The sequence below is a fragment of the Vipera berus genome (genome assembly GCF_964194415.1).
Source record: "Vipera berus genome assembly, chromosome: Z".
Lineage (NCBI taxonomy): Eukaryota > Metazoa > Chordata > Lepidosauria > Squamata > Viperidae > Vipera > Vipera berus.
Window position 1 is genome coordinate 96,068,544 of NC_138205.1, and position 23,257 is coordinate 96,091,800.

At 34.2% G+C, this 23,257-nt stretch overlaps 1 protein-coding gene across 1 annotated transcript in view; it reads right to left on the reverse strand.

The window, feature by feature from the left end:
- Nucleotides 1–4,608: 4,608 nt before the first annotated feature.
- The window catches only part of LOC308678154 (histone deacetylase 9-like), a gene marked incomplete at both ends in the record, with an annotated part of 98,138 nt that continues 79,489 nt past the window's right edge, over nt 4,609–23,257 (reverse strand). Inside the window, 4 exons of the mRNA XM_081345094.1 lie at nt 4,609–4,926; nt 19,502–19,719; nt 20,765–20,975; nt 21,476–21,598. Coding sequence (XP_081201220.1) covers nt 4,609–4,926; nt 19,502–19,719; nt 20,765–20,975; nt 21,476–21,598 — 870 coding nt within the window. The remainder of the gene's footprint in view (nt 4,927–19,501; nt 19,720–20,764; nt 20,976–21,475; nt 21,599–23,257) is intronic.

The following is a 23,257-nucleotide window of genomic DNA, read 5'->3' on the forward strand; positions in this document are numbered from 1 at the left end:
TGGTTGCAACTCTGATAGTAAGTCTATGACTACCTGTATTGTCTCTCTCTCTCTCTCTGTGTGTGTGTGTGTGTATACACACACACATATATGACATAACACACACACATATACATACATACATATATAATATACACACACGAACACACAATATTTCATTTTGTTGACAGTCCCAGTGGATGTGTTGAATGTACATGTACACAAATGAACACGTATTAGGAAAAGCTTTTGAAGAAACTATACTGGTTTTTCTGAGAATGTAGCCACTTTAACTCTTTGGAGAAAGACATATGTTGTTTGTTTTTCTTCTAAGATTTTATGGAATGAAATGTTCATACATAAATATTTAATAATTGACAGGATGTGGAACAAAACATTTAAAAAGTGACCAGGTCGATACAGATGTTAAAAATGCTTTGTCTGAAATGTTTTGAGTTCAAAATGGATTATGCCAACTGTTTCAGAAGTTTGTTGATGTAAATAAATGGCCCTAATTCAAGATGAAGACATCTATTTTGTATCTGAAGCAGAAGTGTTTCAAATGTGAAACACATCTGCAATGGTTCAAACTTGAAATATAGTATTTCCATATTGCAACACAATGAATTTGCAATATTTTGCACGTCCCTGTTTTGATGATACAAATGGATATGATATTGTAAATGCTGTATCCAAAATATTTTTTCCAGAGGAAAAAAATGAGGTATAAATTTTGAACTAGAAAATTAGTGTTTTAATTTTTTATAATGTGCATGCACCTACCACAAAATTTCTTTAATTTTTTTATTAACTTTTTAAATGATTTATTTAAAACCTTTTTTCCATCAGGCATGGCATACAAAGAAAGAGGTTTCAGAAAGATAGCTGTATTAAATTTTCTGAAGAGAAAACAATGAGAAAACGTGTCAACTTAGAGACTACTATCAGTGGTGGGATTCAAATATGTAAACAACCGGTTCACTGCCGCTTCCAGAAGTCCATTCTGGGCCTGAGCAACAAAAAATTAGCTATCAGTTCTGCTGAAGTGGTGCGAACTGGCTGAATTCCACCACCGCTTACTATTCACTACCACCTAAGCTTCATTAGTCTATTTCAGCAAATGAGAGCTGACTGCTGATCAAGTTAATATGTTTTCATTGTAGCACATCAGTTTTTTATAAAAAAAATATACAGTCCTGCCCAAGTGGATATCTGAGTGCTTCCCCTTAGGAAGAGGATAGCTAGATTTTGTTTAATAGTTGACATCACTCCAGAAAACCTGCAATCCCCCAAATGCTGTTCTAGGAATTACTTGAAGGAATTGAGCTTATTGTGTGACAATATGCATGGGTATGTGTTTCATTGCAGTGTATATTTTTTATAAATAAAACATGGCCATTTCTAACTACTCCTATTGATTTGTATGGAACTATTATTACTAATAGTAATGAATTATTACTAATCTGTCCTATACTGGAGGTGTTAGTTGTTAATATATAATTTTTTAATATGGTCATCTCTATTTCTTAACTGTAAATTCTTCAGGATTACCACCAATTCTATAATTTTCATGTGCAAATAAATTACTTCCATACTAATTTTTAAAACATTTGGAGTCAAATCATATCCATGAGTCAAAACTTTGAATAATCAGAATCAAAATTTTGGAAAACTGGTATTTATTTATACTACATTTTTCAAGGTGATTAAAATGGTTGATCCACAAATTAAGACAAATGTGATGAGGATAAAATGAACATGCACAGATAATTTTTCCATATTTTTTACAATGTGTGATGGTTAATGTGGGATCACATAATAAAACAAAAATAGACTTTGTGTAATTTAAACTGGAGAATAAAATCATGGTTCTAAACCATTTTTGAACAGTAATAAAAATGTATTGCCAATATAAAATAAAAAGAACTAGCTTTAAGAATTAATCAAATTTACACAAAGTCAAGTAGGTGAAAGGAAATCATTTGAGAAAAAAAATCTTTATTTGTGAAAGGAATATATAAATTTGTATTAGGCAAAATAGGAAACATACAAACAAAATAGTTTACAACACAAACAAGAAATCACCAAAAGTGTAAATTATAATAAGTACAATAGGTTTTAAATGTGACAATTAGCAATCAAAAATAAAACTTCTTAAACCCAGTTTTCCATTTTCACTGGTTTCAGGTAATTTCTCAAAAATTTAAATAACATGGAAATCAGTTGGCTAGAATGAGGTAAATTTTCACAACTGCATTATAAAAATACCTTCCTTCCTTCCTTCCTTCCTTCCTTCCTTCCTTCCTTCCTTCCTTCCTTCCTTCCTTCCTTCCTTCCTTCCTTCCTTCCTGTATTTTTGAAACATTTTATAGAAAAATGTGTTCAGGTTCTTATCCAAATAAAATATAGTACAAAAAATCCACCTTTTCTGTCTCTCTGTGCTAAAAGACTGTATGAATAAAAAGAAACAAAAATGTGTAGATCAGAACATACTTTATATACTACTTGATGTTATTAACAGATAACATAACAATGGATTATCAGCTTCTATCCCCTCCTCCTCCTGTAGCACATATTTAAGAAGTTGAATGGCGGAGGAGCTCCACCTATATAGTGGAGTTCTCTCTTTTAGACTTATTAAATGAAACTGCTTGTGGGAAACCAGATACACATTTTGAAAAATGTGGGGAATAGCACCAAATAAACAACCAAAAGTCTAAAGAAAATAATAAACCAATATATGTCACTGGAATGGGCAACAGTTGTACTATAGGTATATAGTTTAGAATTTAGAACTGTATCACGGATTACTATTTTCTTATCCTGGTATTCCCCCTGTGAAAGAAACTCATATATACCATCAAGTATTTCTGCCTTTTTTGCTGTACTTATGTATAATGAATTAGGTAAATATCTACATTTGTCACAAGAAATAATCTGGAAGCATATAAACATTATACGAGTTTCATCCAGTGTAAGAAAATAATCAATTATAAACACATTGTATTTGCCTGTCTACTCTCTTTTATGTGTAAAGGCATATACATTTATATACCCACACTCACATGAAAAATGTTAGTCTGTACATATTGCAAAATTTTATAATGGATTTTTAAAAATAAGGTTAAAATGTAAATACTACAAGCTTATATTAGAAGAATATTCTTCATTTGGCAAAATACCTTTGTTAGAAAGTATACTGAATCTTAAAATACTTTAAAATATATACAATATAACAGAAAATTCATTCCAGGTCAATCCTGAATAATGCATAAGGGGATGTAAATACAATGAGTCTTTAGCTAAACAGAAGTAAACTACAAGAGAATAAACATATCAAAAGGAAATAGAAAAGGAAATGTTTCACTGGAAAACTTCCATAACAATTTCCCTATTCAATGTGCTGTTTTGTCTTAACATAAATCAACTTATAGAGTGCTCTTTACAAAACAGAGAATAAAACACAAGCCTCTGTTTCTCTTTGCTCTGTTCTTACATTCCAAGTGCATGAATTACTTGGACTTCCTGTTTCCACAAGGCACTTCTGTCTACCTCCACACCATTATTATTTTTCAGGAAAAATGAAGTGACTGACATTAAGTCAGCAACTGTTTGTACTGCATATCAAGTTATTTCAATGATATAGCATTTGAAAGGACCACAATCCTTTTGGAAGCACAGTTACCTACAAATCCATGCACGACTTAGGGGAGAAAAAATCCTTTTTGGTATATTAGTGTTTATATTTAAACACAATGTATTTTTATTCATGGTCAAGAAAATAAATCCCAATTATTTTGTTGTTTTATATGTTATAATTCACATATAACTAGGAATCCGAATAATCACAGAATACAAAGAATAAAATGGATGCAGAAAATATTGACAGTCATTAGCATGTAAACCTATCTGCTACAGTGTGTACTATATTGTCATTTGAGAACAAGTCAACTAACAAGAAAAGATATAATAACTTGAAAGTTAGATTCCTTGCTACAAATACCTAAAAATGGAAGAAAGAAAAGAATGCTTTTTTTGAAAATTCACATAAAATTAATGAAAATGGAGAGGAAAAAAATCATTTTTAAAAGCACATTCAATTTTTTGCATTAGCTTTCTACAATGATTCCCTCATATATACAAAGTTCAGATCACTGGTATTTGGACCAGTATTTGTGTAACAAAGGAAAGAAACCACTCTCTTTAACAGTGTGTAGGACTACTACTCTATTGTACATATACAAAGTGAATAAATTGCACATTAAGCAATATCAAAAAAGGCTTCGAGATAGGCAAGAGTGAGTATGAAAAAGCACAGTTCTCAGGTTTGGTCAGTAGTCAGTAATCTCCACAGAAACTTGACACAACAATGAGTTCCTTTCCACTAGATCTAATGTGGCAGAATCCACTATAACTAATATGACTTCTACTAATTACTAAAAGGTATATATACAACAGCAAGTGTTCTTTAATTTAACAAGCCCTTTTTCACTATACTTAAAGTATGGGCACATCTATGTTCTTAATTATGCTGAACGTTAAATTGCATAACTCTTTGGGATTCTGAGGATGGAAAAAATAATAAACATTCACTTTATCAGGAATTTCAAAATGTTAACATCACTGTATTCAAATAATCACTTTAATGATAAAATCTGGAGCTAAATCTGTGCCTATTACCTGTTGCATAAAAGCAGACTGCTCCCCAGATTCCATTTGCTGATTTTGAATATCATCACCACTGTCCTTTGGTTCCTTTTTCACCTTCACAGCTCCAAAAGGTTGTCCCAACTTGTTGTGCAAAGAAATGCTACTGCTGTCATCCCTAATGCTGACACCAACAGGAGCAGTTCCTTCTTCCTGCATCAAATGCTCTCCATGCAGTTCCTCCTCAGCTTCTTCCAAACTGCCAGGTTGTTTTAATTGTTCTATGGACTTAGAAAGCATCTGAAATATGAAACAGGAATGGGATGAAAGGAGTAAACAGAAAAATATAAAGATGAAAAGCCACTTGGCTCAATTCTTTACGATGGGGTTATATGAGCAATTTGGAGCACAATAATTTCATAAGAATAAACAGCTTTAGATCTCTCAATTATAAACAACTTAATTTGCAGTGAACAATAAAACTGAAACTTGTATATTACAGCAAAATACACATTTTGCATTTGCTGCACAGAAAAAACTACTGTATATTAGAAAAACTGTACAATAATGTATATATGAGATGTCCATTACAATATATATACAATTATATCCACATACTTGTTAAACCAAGTTCATAAACAGCAAGACTAAATGGAATTTGTCAACTAAACATAAATAATAATAATAATAATAATAATAATAATAATAATAATAATAATAATAATAATAATAATAATAATAATTAATAATAATAATAATAATAATAATAAATAATAATAATAATAATAATAATAATAATAAAGTTGGAAGAGACCTTGGAGGTCATCTAGTCCAACCCCCTGCTCAGGCAGGAAACCTTATACCATTTCAGGCAAATGGCTGTCCAGTCTCTTCTTAAAAACCTCCAGTGTTGGAGCATTCACCACCTCTGGAGGCAGGTTGTTCCACTGGTTAATTGTTCTAACTGTCAGGAAGTTTCTCCTTAGTTCTAGGTTGCTTCTCTCCTTGACTAGTTTCCATCCATTGCTTCTTGTCCTGCTTTCAGGTGCTTTGGAGAATAGCTTGACTCCCTCTTCTTTGTGGCAACCCCTGAGATATTGGAACACTGCTATCATGTCACCCCTCACCCTTCTCTTCATTAAACTACACATACCCAATCCCAGCAACCGTTCCCTATATGTTTTAGCCTCCAGCCCCCTAATCATCTTTGTTGCTCTTCTCTGTACCCTTTCTAGAGTTTCGACATCTTTTTTACATCGTGGTGACCAAAACTGGATGCAGTATTCCAGGTGTGGCCTTACCAAAGCATTGTAAAGTGGTATTAGTACTTCACTTGATCTTGATTCTATCCCTCTGTTAATGCAGCCTAGCACTGTGTTGGCTTTTTTGGCAGCTGCAGCACACTGCTGGCTCATATTGAAGTGATTGTCTACTAAGACTCCGAGCTCCCTCTCACAGTTACTACTATTGAGCAAGGTACCACCTATACTATACCTATGCATTTGATTTTTCCTGCCTAAGTGTAGAACCTTACTTTTTTCACCATTGAATTTCATTTTGTTAGATAGTGCCCAGTGTTCGAGTCTGTCCAGATCCTTCTGTATCTTAAGCCTATCTTCTGGAGTATTGGCTATTCCTGCCAGCTTGGTGTCGTCTGCAAATTTGATGAGTTCCCCATCTATCCCCTCATCCAAATCATTAATGAAGATATTGAAGAGCACTGGGCCCAGAACAGAGCCCTGGGGCACCCCACTACACACTTCCTTCCATGCAGATGCGGTTCCATTGAGGATCACACGCTGAATACGGCCTGTCAGCCAGCTACGAATCCATCTGGTGGTAATGCTATCTAACCCACATTTTTCTATCTTATCAAGTAGTAGGTTGTGATCTACTTTATCGAATGCCTTACTGAAGTCCAAGTAAATTATATCTACAGCATTCCTCTGGTCCACTAGTTTTGTCACTTGGTCAAAGAATGTAATAAGATTTGTCTGGCATGATCTGTTTTTGACAAACCCATGTTGACTTTTAGTGATGACTTTGTTTGCATCAAGGTGTTCGCTGATTTGTTGTTTGATTATCTTTTCCAGAATCTTCCCAGGTATTGAGGTCAGGCTGATAGGTCTGTAGTTTCCTGGATCTATTTTGTTCCCTTTTTTGAAGATGGGAACTACATCAGCTCTCTTCCAGTCCTCTGGTAGTTCCCCAGTGCTCCAGGATCTTTGAAAAATATAGTTCAGTGGTTCTGAGATCACGTCTGCCAGTTCCTTGAGAACCTTGGGGTGTAATCCATCTGGTCCTGGTGATTTGAACTCGTCTAGGCTGGACAGGTGCTCACGTACCATTTTCTTCCCTATCTTAACTTGCGTTTCTATTCTGTTTTTTATGGCACTGGTTTGGGTAGGTTGGACTGTTTTTCCCCTTTGTGTAAAGACAGATGCAAAAAACGAATTAAATAGTTCTGCTTTCTCCCTATTGCTTGTCACCTTCTTTCCACTTTCACCCACTAATGGACCTTTTTCTTGTTTTTTATATGTTGAAAGAAGCATTTTTTGTTATTTTTGACTTTGGTCGCAAGCCTTAGTTCATTTTGAGCCTTAGCTTTCCTCACTTCATCTTTGCAGGCACGGGCTATTTGCTGATATTCTGACTTAGTTATGTGCCCCTCTTTCCAATTCTTATACTTGTCCTTTTTATCTTTCAATTTATCAGAGAGTTCTTTATGCAGCCTTACTGGTTTCTTTTGAGAGCTGTTATTTTTCTTCTTTGTTGGTATTGTACTAGACTGGGCCTTTATTATCTCACTTTTCAAAATTTCCCAAGCTTCTTGAGTTGTTTTCCCCTTTAGGATTCTCATCCATGGAATTCTTCCCATGGTCTCTCTAAGTTTATTGAAATTAGCTCTTTTAAAATCCAAGACTCTAGTTTGGCTGTGTTCTATTGCTTGTGCCTCCAGAATGTTGAATTCCAATATTGCATGATCACTTCCTCCCAAGGTTCCTGTGGCTTCGACACCTTCTATCATTTCATCTCTGTTTGTGAGAATTAAATCCAATATGGCTAATCCCCTAGTTCCCTTCTCTACTTTTTGGGAGAGAAAGTTGTTTGCTAGGTTTGTCAGAAATCTGTTTGATCTTCCACTTGGTGCAGAGTTTGTCTCCCAGTTGATATCAGGGTAATTAAACTCCCCCGTTACTATTGTGATGTGCTTCTTACATACCTTACTTAGCTGACTAGCAAAAAGTTCATCTATTTCCTCTGCTTGGTTGGGCGGCCTATAGTATACACCTATGGCAATGTCATTTTTTGTATATGTAACAGATTCATTTTTGCTCATGTTTTTACTTTTAAATATAGCATTTTCTGTAATAGGTGGTGTTCTATCCCAAGGAAGAAATACATTAGCTGTAGGATCATTATATTATGTGCTTAAAATTGCATAGCTCATCACTGCTTATCAGACATTAAAGATTTAGAGATATAATGTAAAATAAGCTTGGTAGTTGTGTTTTCAAAGTCTAAATGTTAATTTGATTTTAAATATACTATATTTATTAGATGTATATAATAAATATAGTATCTTTAAAATACAGTGTAGAGTTTTTCAGTTTTTCAGTCTATACAGACAAATGTGTAGAGACAACATTGGGGAATAATGGGAAAGGATTAATTAGTGTGTGTTTGATTAACATCATGTTAGATAAATTTCAACACCTTTTGTAACAACTCTGAAAGAGAAAACAGATAATTATTTTTCTATTTATACTTGGCTAACTTTTTCCTAATTAGCAATATTTATATAAATGTTCCATTAACTGTCTTGAATTTTATCAGAACACTCCCATAGCTTAAAGATTGCATCACTGTCATTTCTTAAATGACAGCAAACTGACTTTGGCTATTATTTACTTTATAAATTTTATATTATATTTATGTTATAAGTGGGCTGTTTGCAAAGTTGACAGTCTTGGGCTGTTAGTATCTGCCTTTACTACCTGCAATTATATATGATTGAATGAATGAAGAAGAAAATATAAGAAGAAAATTAAAAGACTGATAATAATTTCAACTGGGATTCCAGATTTGCTTCTGAAAACAACAGCACATTTGGGTAAGAGCAAGGAATAGCAGCATATTTATCTATTCTAGTCTGATGATAAAACTCAAGATAGAAGCTTTACAAGGAAACACACATTCTCCAATTGCTTCCAAAACTACTGCAATGGATCAAATATGTAAAGGAACTAGCTGCTGAACTTCAGAATGGACAAGATATTCAGACATTTGAAACATCTGTTGCTGAGCCACCAGAAACTGTTGCTGCTGAGTGGCCAGTTGAAAAATACAAGCTAAAACATCTGTGTGACAGATAATCATCTACAGCTACATGAGTCACTGATGCTGGACCATCTGTAAAACATTTGATATGCCAATGCTCGGCATCAGGTGGGTTACCCTTAAAGAGAATCCAAGACAGAATGAGATCCAGATTACAGCGCAGTTAGGAAACATATTTATTTCCTCACTGTACTCCTTCTGCATGCTTTCAAGTTCAAAGCGGGATCTTTTTTTTCTTCTTCTGTTATGCATTATAATGCTATTCTTGCAGACCTGATAAGGCAGATGATGCAACCCTCATATGACATCTGGCATAGTTCACATAAAAAGCACATTTACAGCAACTTTAGTACTGATATATGAAATAAATTCCAAGCTTTTTTGTAAACCTACATAAAAATATTTATACATGCAAGCGAATTTTCAGAATGTGCACATACAACACACTCTCACATACAGAGAAAGTAGGTACTAAGGTCTGTTTCACCAACTCCACAGTAATATTTCCCCAAGAACAGCTGTGTGTTCTGAAGAAATTTAGATCATTTTTCTGCTGAAATATCCTTCATTGGATTTTTTTAAAAAAATAATATTTCGGCTCCACCAAATGTAACTGACCACTTCCTTTCCATGCAATTGTCACAAGATGTCTGTAGCTCCCAATCAGAAATTCACGGGGAAGGAACTCATATGGCTGTGATAGGAAAGCAACTGGAGATCAACCTAATTTTTGCAGAAGTGACTAGGAATCAGCGATGTTTTTATTTCTCTCCTAGAAGCTCTCAAGGACTAAGAAACTGACAAATCAAAGCAAGCACAAACTCAAAGCTGGAAAAACCTTTCAGAATCAAAAGTGCAAAGAGGCCAACCAAACCATTGGACAGTTTCTAGGAAAGAACAAAATCCTACATTCATAAGATAGAGCAGTGTTTCTTAATCTTGGAAACTCCAACAAAATGTGTAGAATTCTCAATCAGGATGGAAGACTACATGCCTTCAATTTGCCTGATACGACCAATAGTGGGTCATAGCAGGTGATGGGCTAGGTCAGGTTATTGGCATCAGCTCCTACTGAATAATACCCCAAATGCTGTCTGGTTACACAATTTTAAGATATGTTTGACAGTTGAATATAAAGCATAGAAATTTTAGCATGTATATTTCAAGGCACTCAGTGAAGAGAAAAAAAATCATGACCCTCCATGACTGTAAAAATCATCATCATCAGCAGCATTTGAAGTAGGATTGGCAATGTAAAGAATATACTTGTTTTCATGCACATAATCTGCAAATACACAGATACAGGTTATACAAGATTTATTATTTAAATTTTACTCAACATACAGAACAGATACAAACAACATACAAAGATTTTTCTTAACAGTTGCCCAAAAGAAAAAAACTCTCCTAATCATTATAAGAGGCCAACTGTTAAGCTACATTTTATTGTTTGATATTTGTGTTGTGCACATATGTAGCTAAGTATAGCTAAATTGAATCTTGGTTAAGCTGAAAATGTCAGGCAACATTAATAAATAAGTGCTGTGCCCATTATCATGTAAAGCCTGAAGTACTCTCTATCAATCATTTCTGAAGCAATCACAGCCCTAGTAATATCCATTCTAGCAATTAAATACACATTCTTCTAGTTGTAGATATTAGGCATTAGCTCTTAACACTTTTTAACAATAATACAGACAGTTCAATACACAACACATCCAAATTTGGAACAAGAATCAATTTTTTTTCATCTATTATATATTTCATCTATTGTATGCTTGGGGAAGGTGAATTGAAAATGCCACTTTCTTTGCAAAACTGACATTTGGATATTCTTCCTGGATTTAAATAAGGGGTATAGGAAGAAAGGGAGATACATTTGAGAATTTAAAGATGCCAAAAGGGAAGCCTGATTGGGATTCCTAAAGATAGATTATAAAATACCTTTCAATGTATTAAGGGGAATTTCTAAAAAATATAACTATTCTAGAATACTCTATTGCAATTAGATAAACTTTAAAAACAGGATAAGAGCCTTGGTGGAGCAGTGGGCTGATGCCTCCTTAAGTAACACCAGCTGCCTGCAATTAGTGCAGGTTCGCATCCCACCAGGCTCAAGGTTGACTCAGCCTTCCATCCTTCCGAGGTAGGTAAAATGAGGACCCAGATTGTTGGGGGCAATAAGCTGACTTTGTAATAATGCCGCTTGGGGGGCCTGGCGAAAGCCCTAATAAGCAGGCATATACATAGAATGAAGGCTACTGCTAAGCTTGTAAGCCGCCCTGAGTCTTCGGAGAAGGGCGGGATATAAATGGAATTAAAATAAAAAATAAAAAAATATTGATATGTATTAGTGAAAATATATTGAAAATTTTGTTTTGACTAGGTTGCAACTATAAATGTATTAACTTGGCTATTTTGGACGATGTGATAATTAAGGGAATCAGAGAGGGAATCCCTGTTGATGCAACCTGAACTGTTTACAACTTGTTATTTGTTATTTTGACTACCCAACCACCATATTGCTTCACAAATACATGTATATTTAAATATTAAAAAAACAGTAAAACTTGTATATATAAAAAAGAATGTATAGTCTATTTGAACTAACGACTAAATTAAAATTTATGTCTCTTTCTTCACAAACCAGTGTTTGCAAATTATTAAAATGCAAAAGAAATCAGCTTCTAATAAGTAATACCTGAACAATTTCATTTTTATTTTTTGTATCCCAGAAATTACAAGAAATTTGCAAGTCCATCTAAATGGGGGGCAGGGGTGGGGGGAGACAGCAAGCAGTTTTAGTCAACATGAAAATCTAAGTAAACTGGCTACTGAATGCAGTACAGTACAGTACATAAATAAACATTCCCAAACTTTCCCCCCAAGTGTTAGCCTTCATAAAATATAAACTTTCCTGCTGTTCTTGAGATTAAATAGCCATGTAGATATTCAAAGGACAAAAGGACCTACTAATAGGAGTAAAATAAAGGACAGTAGAGATAAATTAGGCTGCATGCTCTCTGCAAAGTACTCCAAAAAGCATGACATAAATTCCCAAGGTACATAATTTATACTAGTCAGTTTAGCTAAAAGCAATATTATGTACAGATCCATCCATGCATTTAATCACTTCTGGCAGTAAGCAGCTGTTTATTTAAATAATGAAAACATATAGATTTTTCTTCTTTCAACCTGAATAAAATCCATTTAGAGAAATTGTCTTCATTAAGTAAAAATTAATATTTTATAAAAAATAAGCAAATTTTGCTATAATAACTCAAAAATATCTAGTGTAGGTGATTAAGAAACATGTGAATTACACGATGGAACAATTATTTATTGATAATCTTTACGATTTAAGAGTTCTGTTCCACACGGCAAGATTGCAGTTCATTGCAAGGATTAGGAATCTGCCATATCATTCTAAGACTTTGGGATAGCTCTACAGATATGGATGTTGTTACAATCTTAAGGATGGATTTTCTGCAAGTGGCTCAAGGCATTTTCCATAGGCTGTAACTTTAGCTGCTAAGTCAAGAACAACTATTTGTGTTTGGTATTTTACAGATATGTGTGATACATGACTCCTCTAGATTTATGTTTGCTCTAGATTGACTGTAGGAGGACTAGGTTGTCAGATTAGGAACATAGTCCTTGGAGAATTTTAATATAAAACATTTCTCCAATTTCATATTTGTATCTTAGCAAAGGGTAGATATACTAGAAGTTTGGCTAAAGTGCTCTCAAACTTTGACTGAAACTCAACATCTCATTCATTGTAGAACAGGTGTTTGAGATAGACAAAGGCAAACAAATTGGTTGTCAATTCAGACAAATGAGATACTCTTGATAGGAAAATTGATTAATCTGGATTTTTTTAAAAACAGATCTTTGGTATTAGGTATATGTACTTCTTTGAATAATGAATAAATTAATAATTATAAGTGAATAATTTATAGTTGCCAACTCTAACAGGGAAACCTCAGGACATCAGAAGTAGTTTTTAGCAATCTAGACTAGGTCTTTTTGCCTCTCCAGAGAATGTATGAGTTTTAGTTGGTATCAGAATACAATTTTTAATTTCATGTGATCTGGAACAGGTAGAAATAGATCAGGAGAAGAATATTGGAATTCTATAAATACTGACTGAGAATACAATCCAGTGTGTGGCTGTTGTGAAAAAAAGGAAAAATACCTCCATTCAAATCTATAGAACCATCCTCAGTTCTGTCAATTTTAGTGGAACATACAACTTGAAATTTACAACAATGAAAGTTTGTAGCTTAAAAAATGAGTAGATAGAAAGGTTATAACAGAATTTAAATTAGGTGATGATGTGGAAGAAATTGGATAGAATGTTACAGTACGTTTTTTATTTTTCTCACATTATGAGAAAATGAATCTGAATCAGAATTATCTGTGAGATAGGCAAAGTGCTATGAAGTTTCACTTTTTTCTAAAGGTTATGACACATAGAAAGGGCTGGGGCTTGAGATAAGTTAATGCTTTCATTATCCTGACAAAAAGAGTGAAAGTTTATAGATGCCACTAGACTGAATGGTGTGGATTTTAGCAAATGAAAAAGAAATATATCTTTGCACAGTACATCTACTTTCTATCATAAGCTATAAAGATGGCTATCAATTTAATAACAACTAATGATTATTAATCATCCTGACTAGATTTTATGCCCTAGATCAGAGACAGTATGCCTCCCAATGCTAGGTACTAAAGTAGTAAAGCACTATAGTAATCATAATAGTAGTAAAGTTGGAAGGGACCTTGGAGGTCATCTAGTCCAACCCCCTGCTCAGGCAGGAAACCCTATACCATTTCAGACAAATGGCTGTCCAGTCTCTTCTTAAAAACTTCCATTGTTGGAGCATTCACAGCTTCTGGAGGGAGGTTGTTCCACTGGTTAATTGTTCTAACTGTCAGGAAGTTTCTCCTTAGTTCTAGGTTGCTTCTCTCCTTGATTAGTTTCCATCCATTGCTTCTTGTCCTGCCTTTGGGCGCTTTGGAGAATAGCTTGACTCCCTCTTCTTTGTGGCAGCTCCTGAGATATTGGAACACTGTTATCATGTCACCTCTAGTCCTTCTCTTCATTAAACTACACATACCCAGTTCCAGCAGCCGTTCCCTATATGTTTTAGCCTCCAGACCTCTAATAATCTTTGTTGCTCTTCTCTGTACTCTTTCCAGAGTCTCCACATCTTTTTTACATCATGGTGACCAAAAGTGGATGCAGTATTCCAAGTGTGGCCTTACCAAGGCATTGTAAAGTGGTATTAATACTTCACATGATCTTGATTCTATCTCTCTGTTAATGCAGCCTAGCACTGTGTTGGCTTTTTTTGGCAGCTGCAGCACACTGCTGGCTCATATGTAAGTGATTGTCCACTAGGACTCCGAGATCCCTCTCACAATTACTACTATCGAGCAAGGTACCTACTATGCTATGCTATGCTATGCTATGCTATGCTATGCTATGCTATGCTATGCTATGCTATGCTATGCTATAGTATAGTATATACTATACTGCTTGAAAGTTTATTTGCGGGAAATAGTTGCTTCTTGGAGGAAGCAAACATGGGGACTGGTCGATGACTGAAAATAGTCTGGTATACATGGTGTGAATAGGAATGGCATCTTTTACATCAGAGATACTTGAAACAGTAAAAGTTCTGCTGCAGTGACAGTCTTTTGATATCTATGACAATTTATTTAACTGCCAGAATTTTATTCCTTTTATTGAGCAGAATGGAGTTCTAAAAATTATGATCAAAGGATTCTACAGGGAAACAAGCTGTCATCTTGATAGAATTATATTAAATCTGGCAACAGCAAAGTATCTTTAAATAGGAAGCCGAGTTCAGGTTTCCACACATCCATTTTTCAGAAAGTCAGGGCATGATCTCTGCTGACTTCTAGAGGAGATGTCAAAATTTGCATCTCGGCTAAAATGTTTTGAGAAGGTCACTGTATTGCATCCCATATGTATAAACCTCCAATGAGAAGGGATATTGTTTCCTACATCAAAACCTGGTTCTCTGACAAATGACAGAAGAAACTATCTGCGATTTTTTTCTTTTTCACTAAACTGAAATATTGTTAAATTGTTGCTTCAATTTACTTGGTTTTTTTTCTTTTTATAGTAGAACTATTCCAGAGAAATCTATATTTCGGGCCTCTGTTAGTATTTATAGTTGTCACTCTAATCACTGTGTTGGTTTACATCTGGAACTGATTATAAAGAAATATAATTGATTCCAGTGCTATTTTAACATAAAAAATATAAATATTTTCTTACAGGGGGAAATCTACAGTAACGTAGTTTTCCCAATTTTTATTAATAGAAAAGGACTGGAAAAGAGCTGATGTAGTTCCCATCTTCAAAAAAATAAAAAAAAGCGGATCAAGGAAACCTATCAGCCTGATCTCAATACCTGGGAAGGTTCTGGAAAAGATAATCAAACAACTAATTAGCGAACACCTAGAGGCAAACAAGGTCATTAGTAAAAGCCAACATGGGTTTGTCAAAAACAGATCATGCCAGACAAATCCTATTGCATTCTTTGACCAGGTGACAAAATTAGTGGACCAGAGGAATGCTGTGGATATAATTTACTTGGACTTCAGTAAGGTATTTACTAGACCACAACCTACAACTAGATAAGATAGAAAAATGTGGGCTAGACAGCATCACCACCAGATGGATTTGTAGCTGGCTGACCAGCCATACTCAGCATGTAGTCCTCAATGGAACTGCATCTACATGGAGGGAAGTATGTGGTGGTGTGCCACAGGCTCTGCTCTGAGCCCAGTGCTCTTCCAACATCTTCATCAATCATTTGGATGAGGGGGTAGATAGGAAACCCATCAAATTTGCAGACGACACCAAGCTGGCAGGAATATCCAACACTCCAGAAGATAGGCTTAAGATACAGAAGGATCTTGACAGACTTGAACATTGGGCATTATCTAACAAAATGGAATTCAATGGTGAAAAAAGTAAGGTCCTACATTTAGGCAAGAAAAACCAAATGCACAAGTACAGGTGGTACCTTGCCCAATAGTAGTAACTGTGAGAGGGATGTCCTAGTGGACAATCATTTAAATATGAGCCAGCAGTGTACTGCAGGTGCCAAAAAAGCCAACATAGTGCTAGGCTGCATTAACAAAGGGATAGAATCAAGATCACGTGAAGTGTTAATACCACTTTATAATGCCTTGGTAAGGCCACAGTTGGAATATTGCATCCAGTTTTGGTCACCACAATGTAAAAAAGTTGTTGAGACTCTAGAAAGAGTATAGAGAAGAGCGACAAAGATGACTAAAGGACTGGAGGCTAAAACATAAAGAATGGTTGCTGGAACTGGGTATAGGTCAGATTCCCAAAGAAATGTATTACCATTCTATCTAACCTATACATGCTTCTATAAGCATGTTTTGGGGCCTGCCATTCTGTTGGGAGGGGGGATTCCACTGCAGGAATATGCAATATGCTTTGCTTTGCCCATGCCACACTGCCCTTCACCCAGGGGAAGGAATGCAGCCAAATACCATCACCCTTATCTGGAAGACGGTTTGGAGCCGGAGGGAAATGACACCGAAAGAGACCTTAAAGAGTGCACCAAAGGATCCAGTTATCAAGACAAGACATCACCTGTGGATTGGCTGAGATTCAAATGGACAGTGGGGACCCTGGGGGAAGAAGTAACCATTACTGCTTTTGATATACTGCTTGCAGGGGCTATTTCCTCAGACCTTGCTTTGCTTCCTTGCTATCACTAACTCTCAATAAAAAGTTCCTTTTGAGACAATGCCTGTTTCAATAGTTCTGCTTTCTTGGGAGACCTAATTGAGGCAGGTCCTTAAGGTATGTTTAGTTTAATGAAGAGAACGATAGCAGTGTTCCAATATCTCAGGGGTTGCCACAAAGAAGAGGGAGTCAGGCTATTCTCCAAAGCACCTGAAGGCAGGATAAGAAGCAATGGATGAAAACTAATCAAAGAGAGACGCAACCTAGAACTAAGAAAATATTTCCTGACAGTTAGAAAAATTAATCAGTGGAACAACCTGCCTCCAGAAATTGTGAAAGCTCCAACACTGGAAGTTTTTAAGAAGAGACTGGACAACCATTTGTCTGAAATGGTACAGGGTTTTCTGCCTGAGCAGGGGGTTGGACTAGAAGACCTCCAAGGTCCCTTCCAACTCTATTATCATTATCATCATTATTATTATTATTATTATTATTATTATTATTATTATTATTATTATTATTATTATTATTGTAAGCTTCATTATTAGAACATAGCCACTGCTTTTGATGTTGCTGACATTCCACCTTTATTTTAAGAAGTTCTCAAAAAGTTCTAAATTGGCTAAATCACTTAATCACAACTCCATATAGAATAGAATAATAATTTTGTTGTCACTTTGAATATACACTAATCAGCATACATTAAAATGAATTTTTGTTGCATACTCCGTATAACATCATGGGGGAACTGTTCTGACTAGGATTTCCACCCCAGTTCTTCTATTACCTCCATTAAGTCTCAACCTAATGGTAAATGGCAGGCTTTGACATGCTAATCTTTTATATGCATTTCTTTCCCACTGAAGTTCCTACAGCACTAAAAATATGTTTTTCAATATACCATTCTTTCAATTGTGATATAATTGTAGCTTATTGACTATGAATTGTAGGCCATCTAAACATGGCAGACCAACTACCTTGGCTTCCTGTTTAGAATGATAAAAATCAGGAGATATTATTTTGTATTTGGCAGACCATGTTGCATTTCTAGATGGCCGTATATGGCTACGAGTGCCTATGTAATATAGTGGTTATGTACTGGATTAGGACTGGGAAGATTCATATTCTAGTATTCACTTAGCTATAGAAGCAATCTAGATAATTTTGGGCCAGTCACTCTCCTTCAGCTCTTGATGAAGAAACTGTTAGGTATCTATTAACTTTCACTAGACTAGCCTGATTGGTTACATTGCAGGCCAAAACCTGCAGTGAAGAAGTTTTTATTCTACAATGGTTTGGATGATGATGATGATAATGATCTTAAGAGACTAATATAACAGAAATAATAACATGCCTGAAAACATAAGAAAACAATACCAATTGAAATAGTTTTTATGGAAAAAAACATGAAATGCAGCTAATCATTGTGTTGTATTTCTGGAGATAAATATCAGAGAGATTCTGTCTTTCAAACAGTAATAAAAGATTCCTTTTTTTTTGAAGCAACTGCACGATGGCAAAATATATTGAAAACCTGGGATTTTCAAGATGCCATTTTGATTAAACATATGGAACACATAGTAAATGAAAAGCCCAGTAGAGTTGAAGTTGAATAATCAAAACACTCAAGTTGAGAAGGGTTAACATACAAGGATCAGATCTAAACTTTGAAGTTTTCTAGTCTTCATTTTTCCTAATTAAAATGAGATTTAAATAATCAAACCACTACACAAACTATTTAGTTAAACTTCAGGTTGTGTTTCTAATTTGATTGGGAATTTTAAAAACATGGAATAGGAATCGAAGGCAACCTAAAGAATCTGCAGCTCAAGGAGGAAAAATTACCTAGTAAGATGGATGTAACATATTTTGAAATTATTTTTGTTATATGATTATATCTACTATCACAATTAGAGAAAAAATAATTTATACTCAGGAGTTCTAGAATTTGCATAAATAAATTCCTACAAGAATAAACATATGAAATAGATGTATAAAATACATTACAAAATATTCTATCATTCTAAGAATGACATAAAATGATCATACAACAAATAAATGATGATAATGAATAATTATGTTCTCATCATTAAGTACTTAGATTTTTTTTAATTGTAACAAAAATTGTATAGGCCTAAAATGCAGTGACAATAGGTTCCTACATTCTAGAAGGGGAATACTTACTAATTTCCAGTTTTTAGTTTTGTGCAATGTTGTTGTAAATTAAAATAACTATTTCCGTTGTGTAACATTATGCATAATTGCCTGTTTAGAAAATATATAGACAATGTATGAACTATCAAATCTCAACTTAATAAGTGGAACTATAAATTAGCCTTGGATTTCATGATGCTATTCCCAATCTCCCTTCTTGCATGCATGAATATAAAGCAGGATTCTCCCATTAATATGATTTGAAATCCTGGCTTGTTCCAATACTTATAACTGTAATTTTCTAGTTTAGATGAAATAGAAATAGAAAGTGATGGTTAATTGAGCTCTGCTCTGCTTTGAAAAGCACTTGCAGAAAGAAAAGCGAGGTTGCAGAAAAGATGTGTTAATATTTTTATTCATTAAGCCAAGATACTGTTGTATAAATCACACTCACAGAAAATCTAATGCTTGGCAATAATTTTTAAAAAAATTGTTTAAAAAAAAAGCATCTCTACTGTAAACTGAACTTATACCTAGCTATTTTTCCTCCCTGAATATGTGTATATTATGCATATTTCTATATCTGTTATGTACTGCAATCAAATAAAAACTTACTTTGTTCATGTGAATTTGCTGCTGATACTGTTTCTGCTTCTCCAGAAACTGCTGATGCTGTTGCTGAATGACAAGTTGAGCCAAAGTGCTTTGAGGGAGGGGAGCAGACTGAGTTCTGTTTAGTGGCCTGTGTCGAGGTAACTTGTGTGCAGCTCTTAGGTTAGGTGAGATTCTTTCGTTTGTTGCCAATGGTGACTGTGGATGAAGAGGCCCTGTACCTGCAGGTCAACAATATACCTCTCATCAAAAGAAAAGCCAATGAAATGTAAGACTATCATTACCATTTTTTATAAAATTGAGCTAACTGAATATAGAATTAGGCACGTATGATATTTGAATCACCAATGTACATAGTTTTTTCAAACTGAAAAAACAATTCACTGCAAACATCAAACTGAATTTAATATCTGCAATTTGATTTATCATTGAGACTGTACAAGTACATACTTGTATTTAGTGTCCAAATTAATTTGCATAAAATGGGCCATAAATCTGGATGTGCAAATTAAATTGATTTTCTGAATAAAACCAACAAGACAAGAAAATAATTTGGACAGTCTGAATCAAACTAGAACCAATTCGCTTAAAGTAGAAAATAGCAATTTATGAATTCGGTATTAAGATTTCTGTTTTTTTAAAGTAACATTTGATATAGTATAAATTAGAATGATAGAAATGTTCACACAATGATTACATTAATATTTTAAACAATTCAGAATATAAAAGTTAATGACTTTGATGAAAGCAAAATGCTGGTGGATAAAATGTAAAAAATTCATACTTCTATCCTTTGTATCTCTTCTAAAAGATTTGAATAACCAGTCCACTGATCCTGACAATTAATATATGTTCAAGATTATCTAGAGACTATTCTTTGGCTTGGGGATTTTTTTTTGCTATTTAAAATTACATATAAATGGACTGGTCTTGTGTATTCTAGAACTGGGATTTTGGGAGAATAAGATGGGATTCATGTTTATTTTATACTTTACACATTGTATAATTCAATGATAATTGTATTCTATTTTGTGCCTAAAACTGGGAAAAATACACACTTGGGAAGAAACTAGGGCATTTGGGTCACAGTGTGTTTTAGGGGCAACATAAAAACAATTTAAGGTTTGCAGGTGAACTCTTAACTGAGGATTGTTTATCCTTGAGACAGCAGATATTGGGTTAGTTCAAGGCAACTTCCTATTTTTGTCTACAGTTGAATTTTTGATTACAAATAAAGTCTTTTCCCAATAATTCTTTCATAATTACCTGTGGGTAGAAGTTTTTGCTGCCTCATTTTCTCCTTCAATAGCAAATGTTGCAAGATAGCCTGATGGCTATAGTTTGGTTTTCCCTCTGGAACAATGGGCTGAGGACTTGAAAGTGAACTGATAGTCCCCCTGGGCTGACTAGACATGGCTACTCCTTGCTTGATTAACTGCATCTCATTCTTTTGTTTTTCTGCAAATGGTGATGGCACCTACAGAGCAAATGAAGACGTTAAAAAAACCACAACTTCCAAATTACACATTTAAAAACTGAACAAAGCAGTTTTAAAAACTTTATTATTCTCACAGCATAAGATAATGTTTAATATAGAGATATGGCAGGTGAAAGAGACATATTCAGCCCTTATTGTAATTTAGCATTTCATATTTGTGTCAATTTCCCAAATTTACTTATTGTCAGACAAAGAAGTTGGTAAAAGATAAATACAAAAAGTGTCAGTCAAAAGAATTAAATTGCCTTTGGATATACATAAGTTGAAAATTAATAGATCTATGATAATTTGTTTCTTTACTTGAAATAACAACAAAATTATTAAGGGAAAATGTAAAATAAAGGCTCTCTATTTCAACAGTATATATTTTTTATTTGAAATAATTCTGTATTATTTTAACTCTGCCTTGAAGTAACGCCTTGAAAATATACAAACACATCTTAACTAAAGTTAGCAAAAGTACTAAACCAGTCACTTACTGTGAGTGCTGGTTGTACTGCCGGGAGTCCTAAAGTGATGTTAGGTAAAGAAGGAGATGCATAGATATTCAAAAGGTTCATTGATTCTTCATTGATGAGAATGCAATGTTGTGGAACCATATCCTGCAGAAATTTTTTAAAAAAGATCATGTTTGGCTAGCCAAAAATATTTCCATGTCTTTGTTGAACAAACAAGAGGAAATGCTTTCTCTTTTACACTAGTAGCATTCCACTGAAATCCTGATAATGAAAAACTTCAAGAACACAATTTCACAATTACGGCTAATAATTTCAAGCCATTGGAACATAGAATGGAGAATTAATTCACAGCCTACTTGAAACCCAGAGCTCATCTCCAGTATATCTGGACTGTAATAGTTTAATAGGTTAATCTTCAAATTACTTGTTGTTCATTCTGCTTGCATGGAACAGCAAACGCAGCAGAATTGCCAAGTGTTTTGTTGGCACCTGATATGCTGGATGTGGTTGAGGGATAATAAATACTGCAAGCCTGACATTTGGGAATCGCCACTTTCTCTTCTTCATCTATAACGGTAACACTATTTATCTAAGCTTATATATTGTGCATTGGTTATTTGGTTCCAATTCATCCCACAGGGCTCATAAGGTGTACGGCTCCTTAATTTCAGATATCAGCCAAAATATTGAAATTAGATAAATTATTATTTTTCTTCCTATATATCTGAGATAATATAACATGCTTTTTCACGATTTAACACAATATTTACTATATTTAAATAGTTTCTAAGTAGTTAGTCACTCTACGTCAGATAAAACATGAAACTTGCTTTTCTGATGGTTATTGCATTTTCTTAATGAAAATGTTAGTTTTACCCATTCCTTCTCTGATATTCATGTTCTTCAACATGTGGTCGACTACACCTTCTAGAATTACCTTTTTTTGTTGTTATTGTTTAACTCTTCCCTCCCTCCCAGATTTTTTTACACAATAAGAACTGCAAAAGGTCTTACTGGACTCTGGAACTCTGGCATGATATGGTCCTCAGGGGAACAACATCCTTGAAAAAGAATACTCTCTGTAACAGTATGACACAGTGACTGCTTTCTTCCCAAACAAAAAGCATATGGCACTCCAATAATAGACCACCTCTATGAGGGATCCTGTGCACTCAAGCTTTGACTAAAATAAATATAATAACTTGTCAAGCATGTTGTGTGGAGCTGTAGATTTTCCTCTGGACAAACCTGGGATATCAATTAACGCTGGAAAATACCTAGAGTTAATACAATGCAACCTCAGACCATCAGTAAAGAGTTGAACAGCACAAAAACACAGGATGTTATTCCAAAACATAACCTTCCTATAGAGTTTGTTTGGAGACTAAACCTATCACTGACATCATAAAGGAATTATCTATATAGGTCATCCATTAAAATTGTACTGAAAACATGCAGCAGTGTAAACTATTTTTAGTCATGTTCACGTGAAAATAAAATAGAATAACATTTTTGTGTGAAATGTTTATATTTTATAGATGTCACAAACATGCAAGTGGTATATTAGCTTTTGGATTTTTTTTACTTAGAACATTGTAGAATGAATATTTTAATCTATATTTCTTTACATTTCACAACAATTGATGTATATATTTTTACACATATTAATATATTTTTAAATGCTACATCTTTAAATATATGATTAATGGTATTTAAAACTAAGCTTTAAAGCTTGCATGTATCATTAAAGTGTATCATTAAAATCATTTTTATCATTAAAAATACACTTGATATTATTCAATT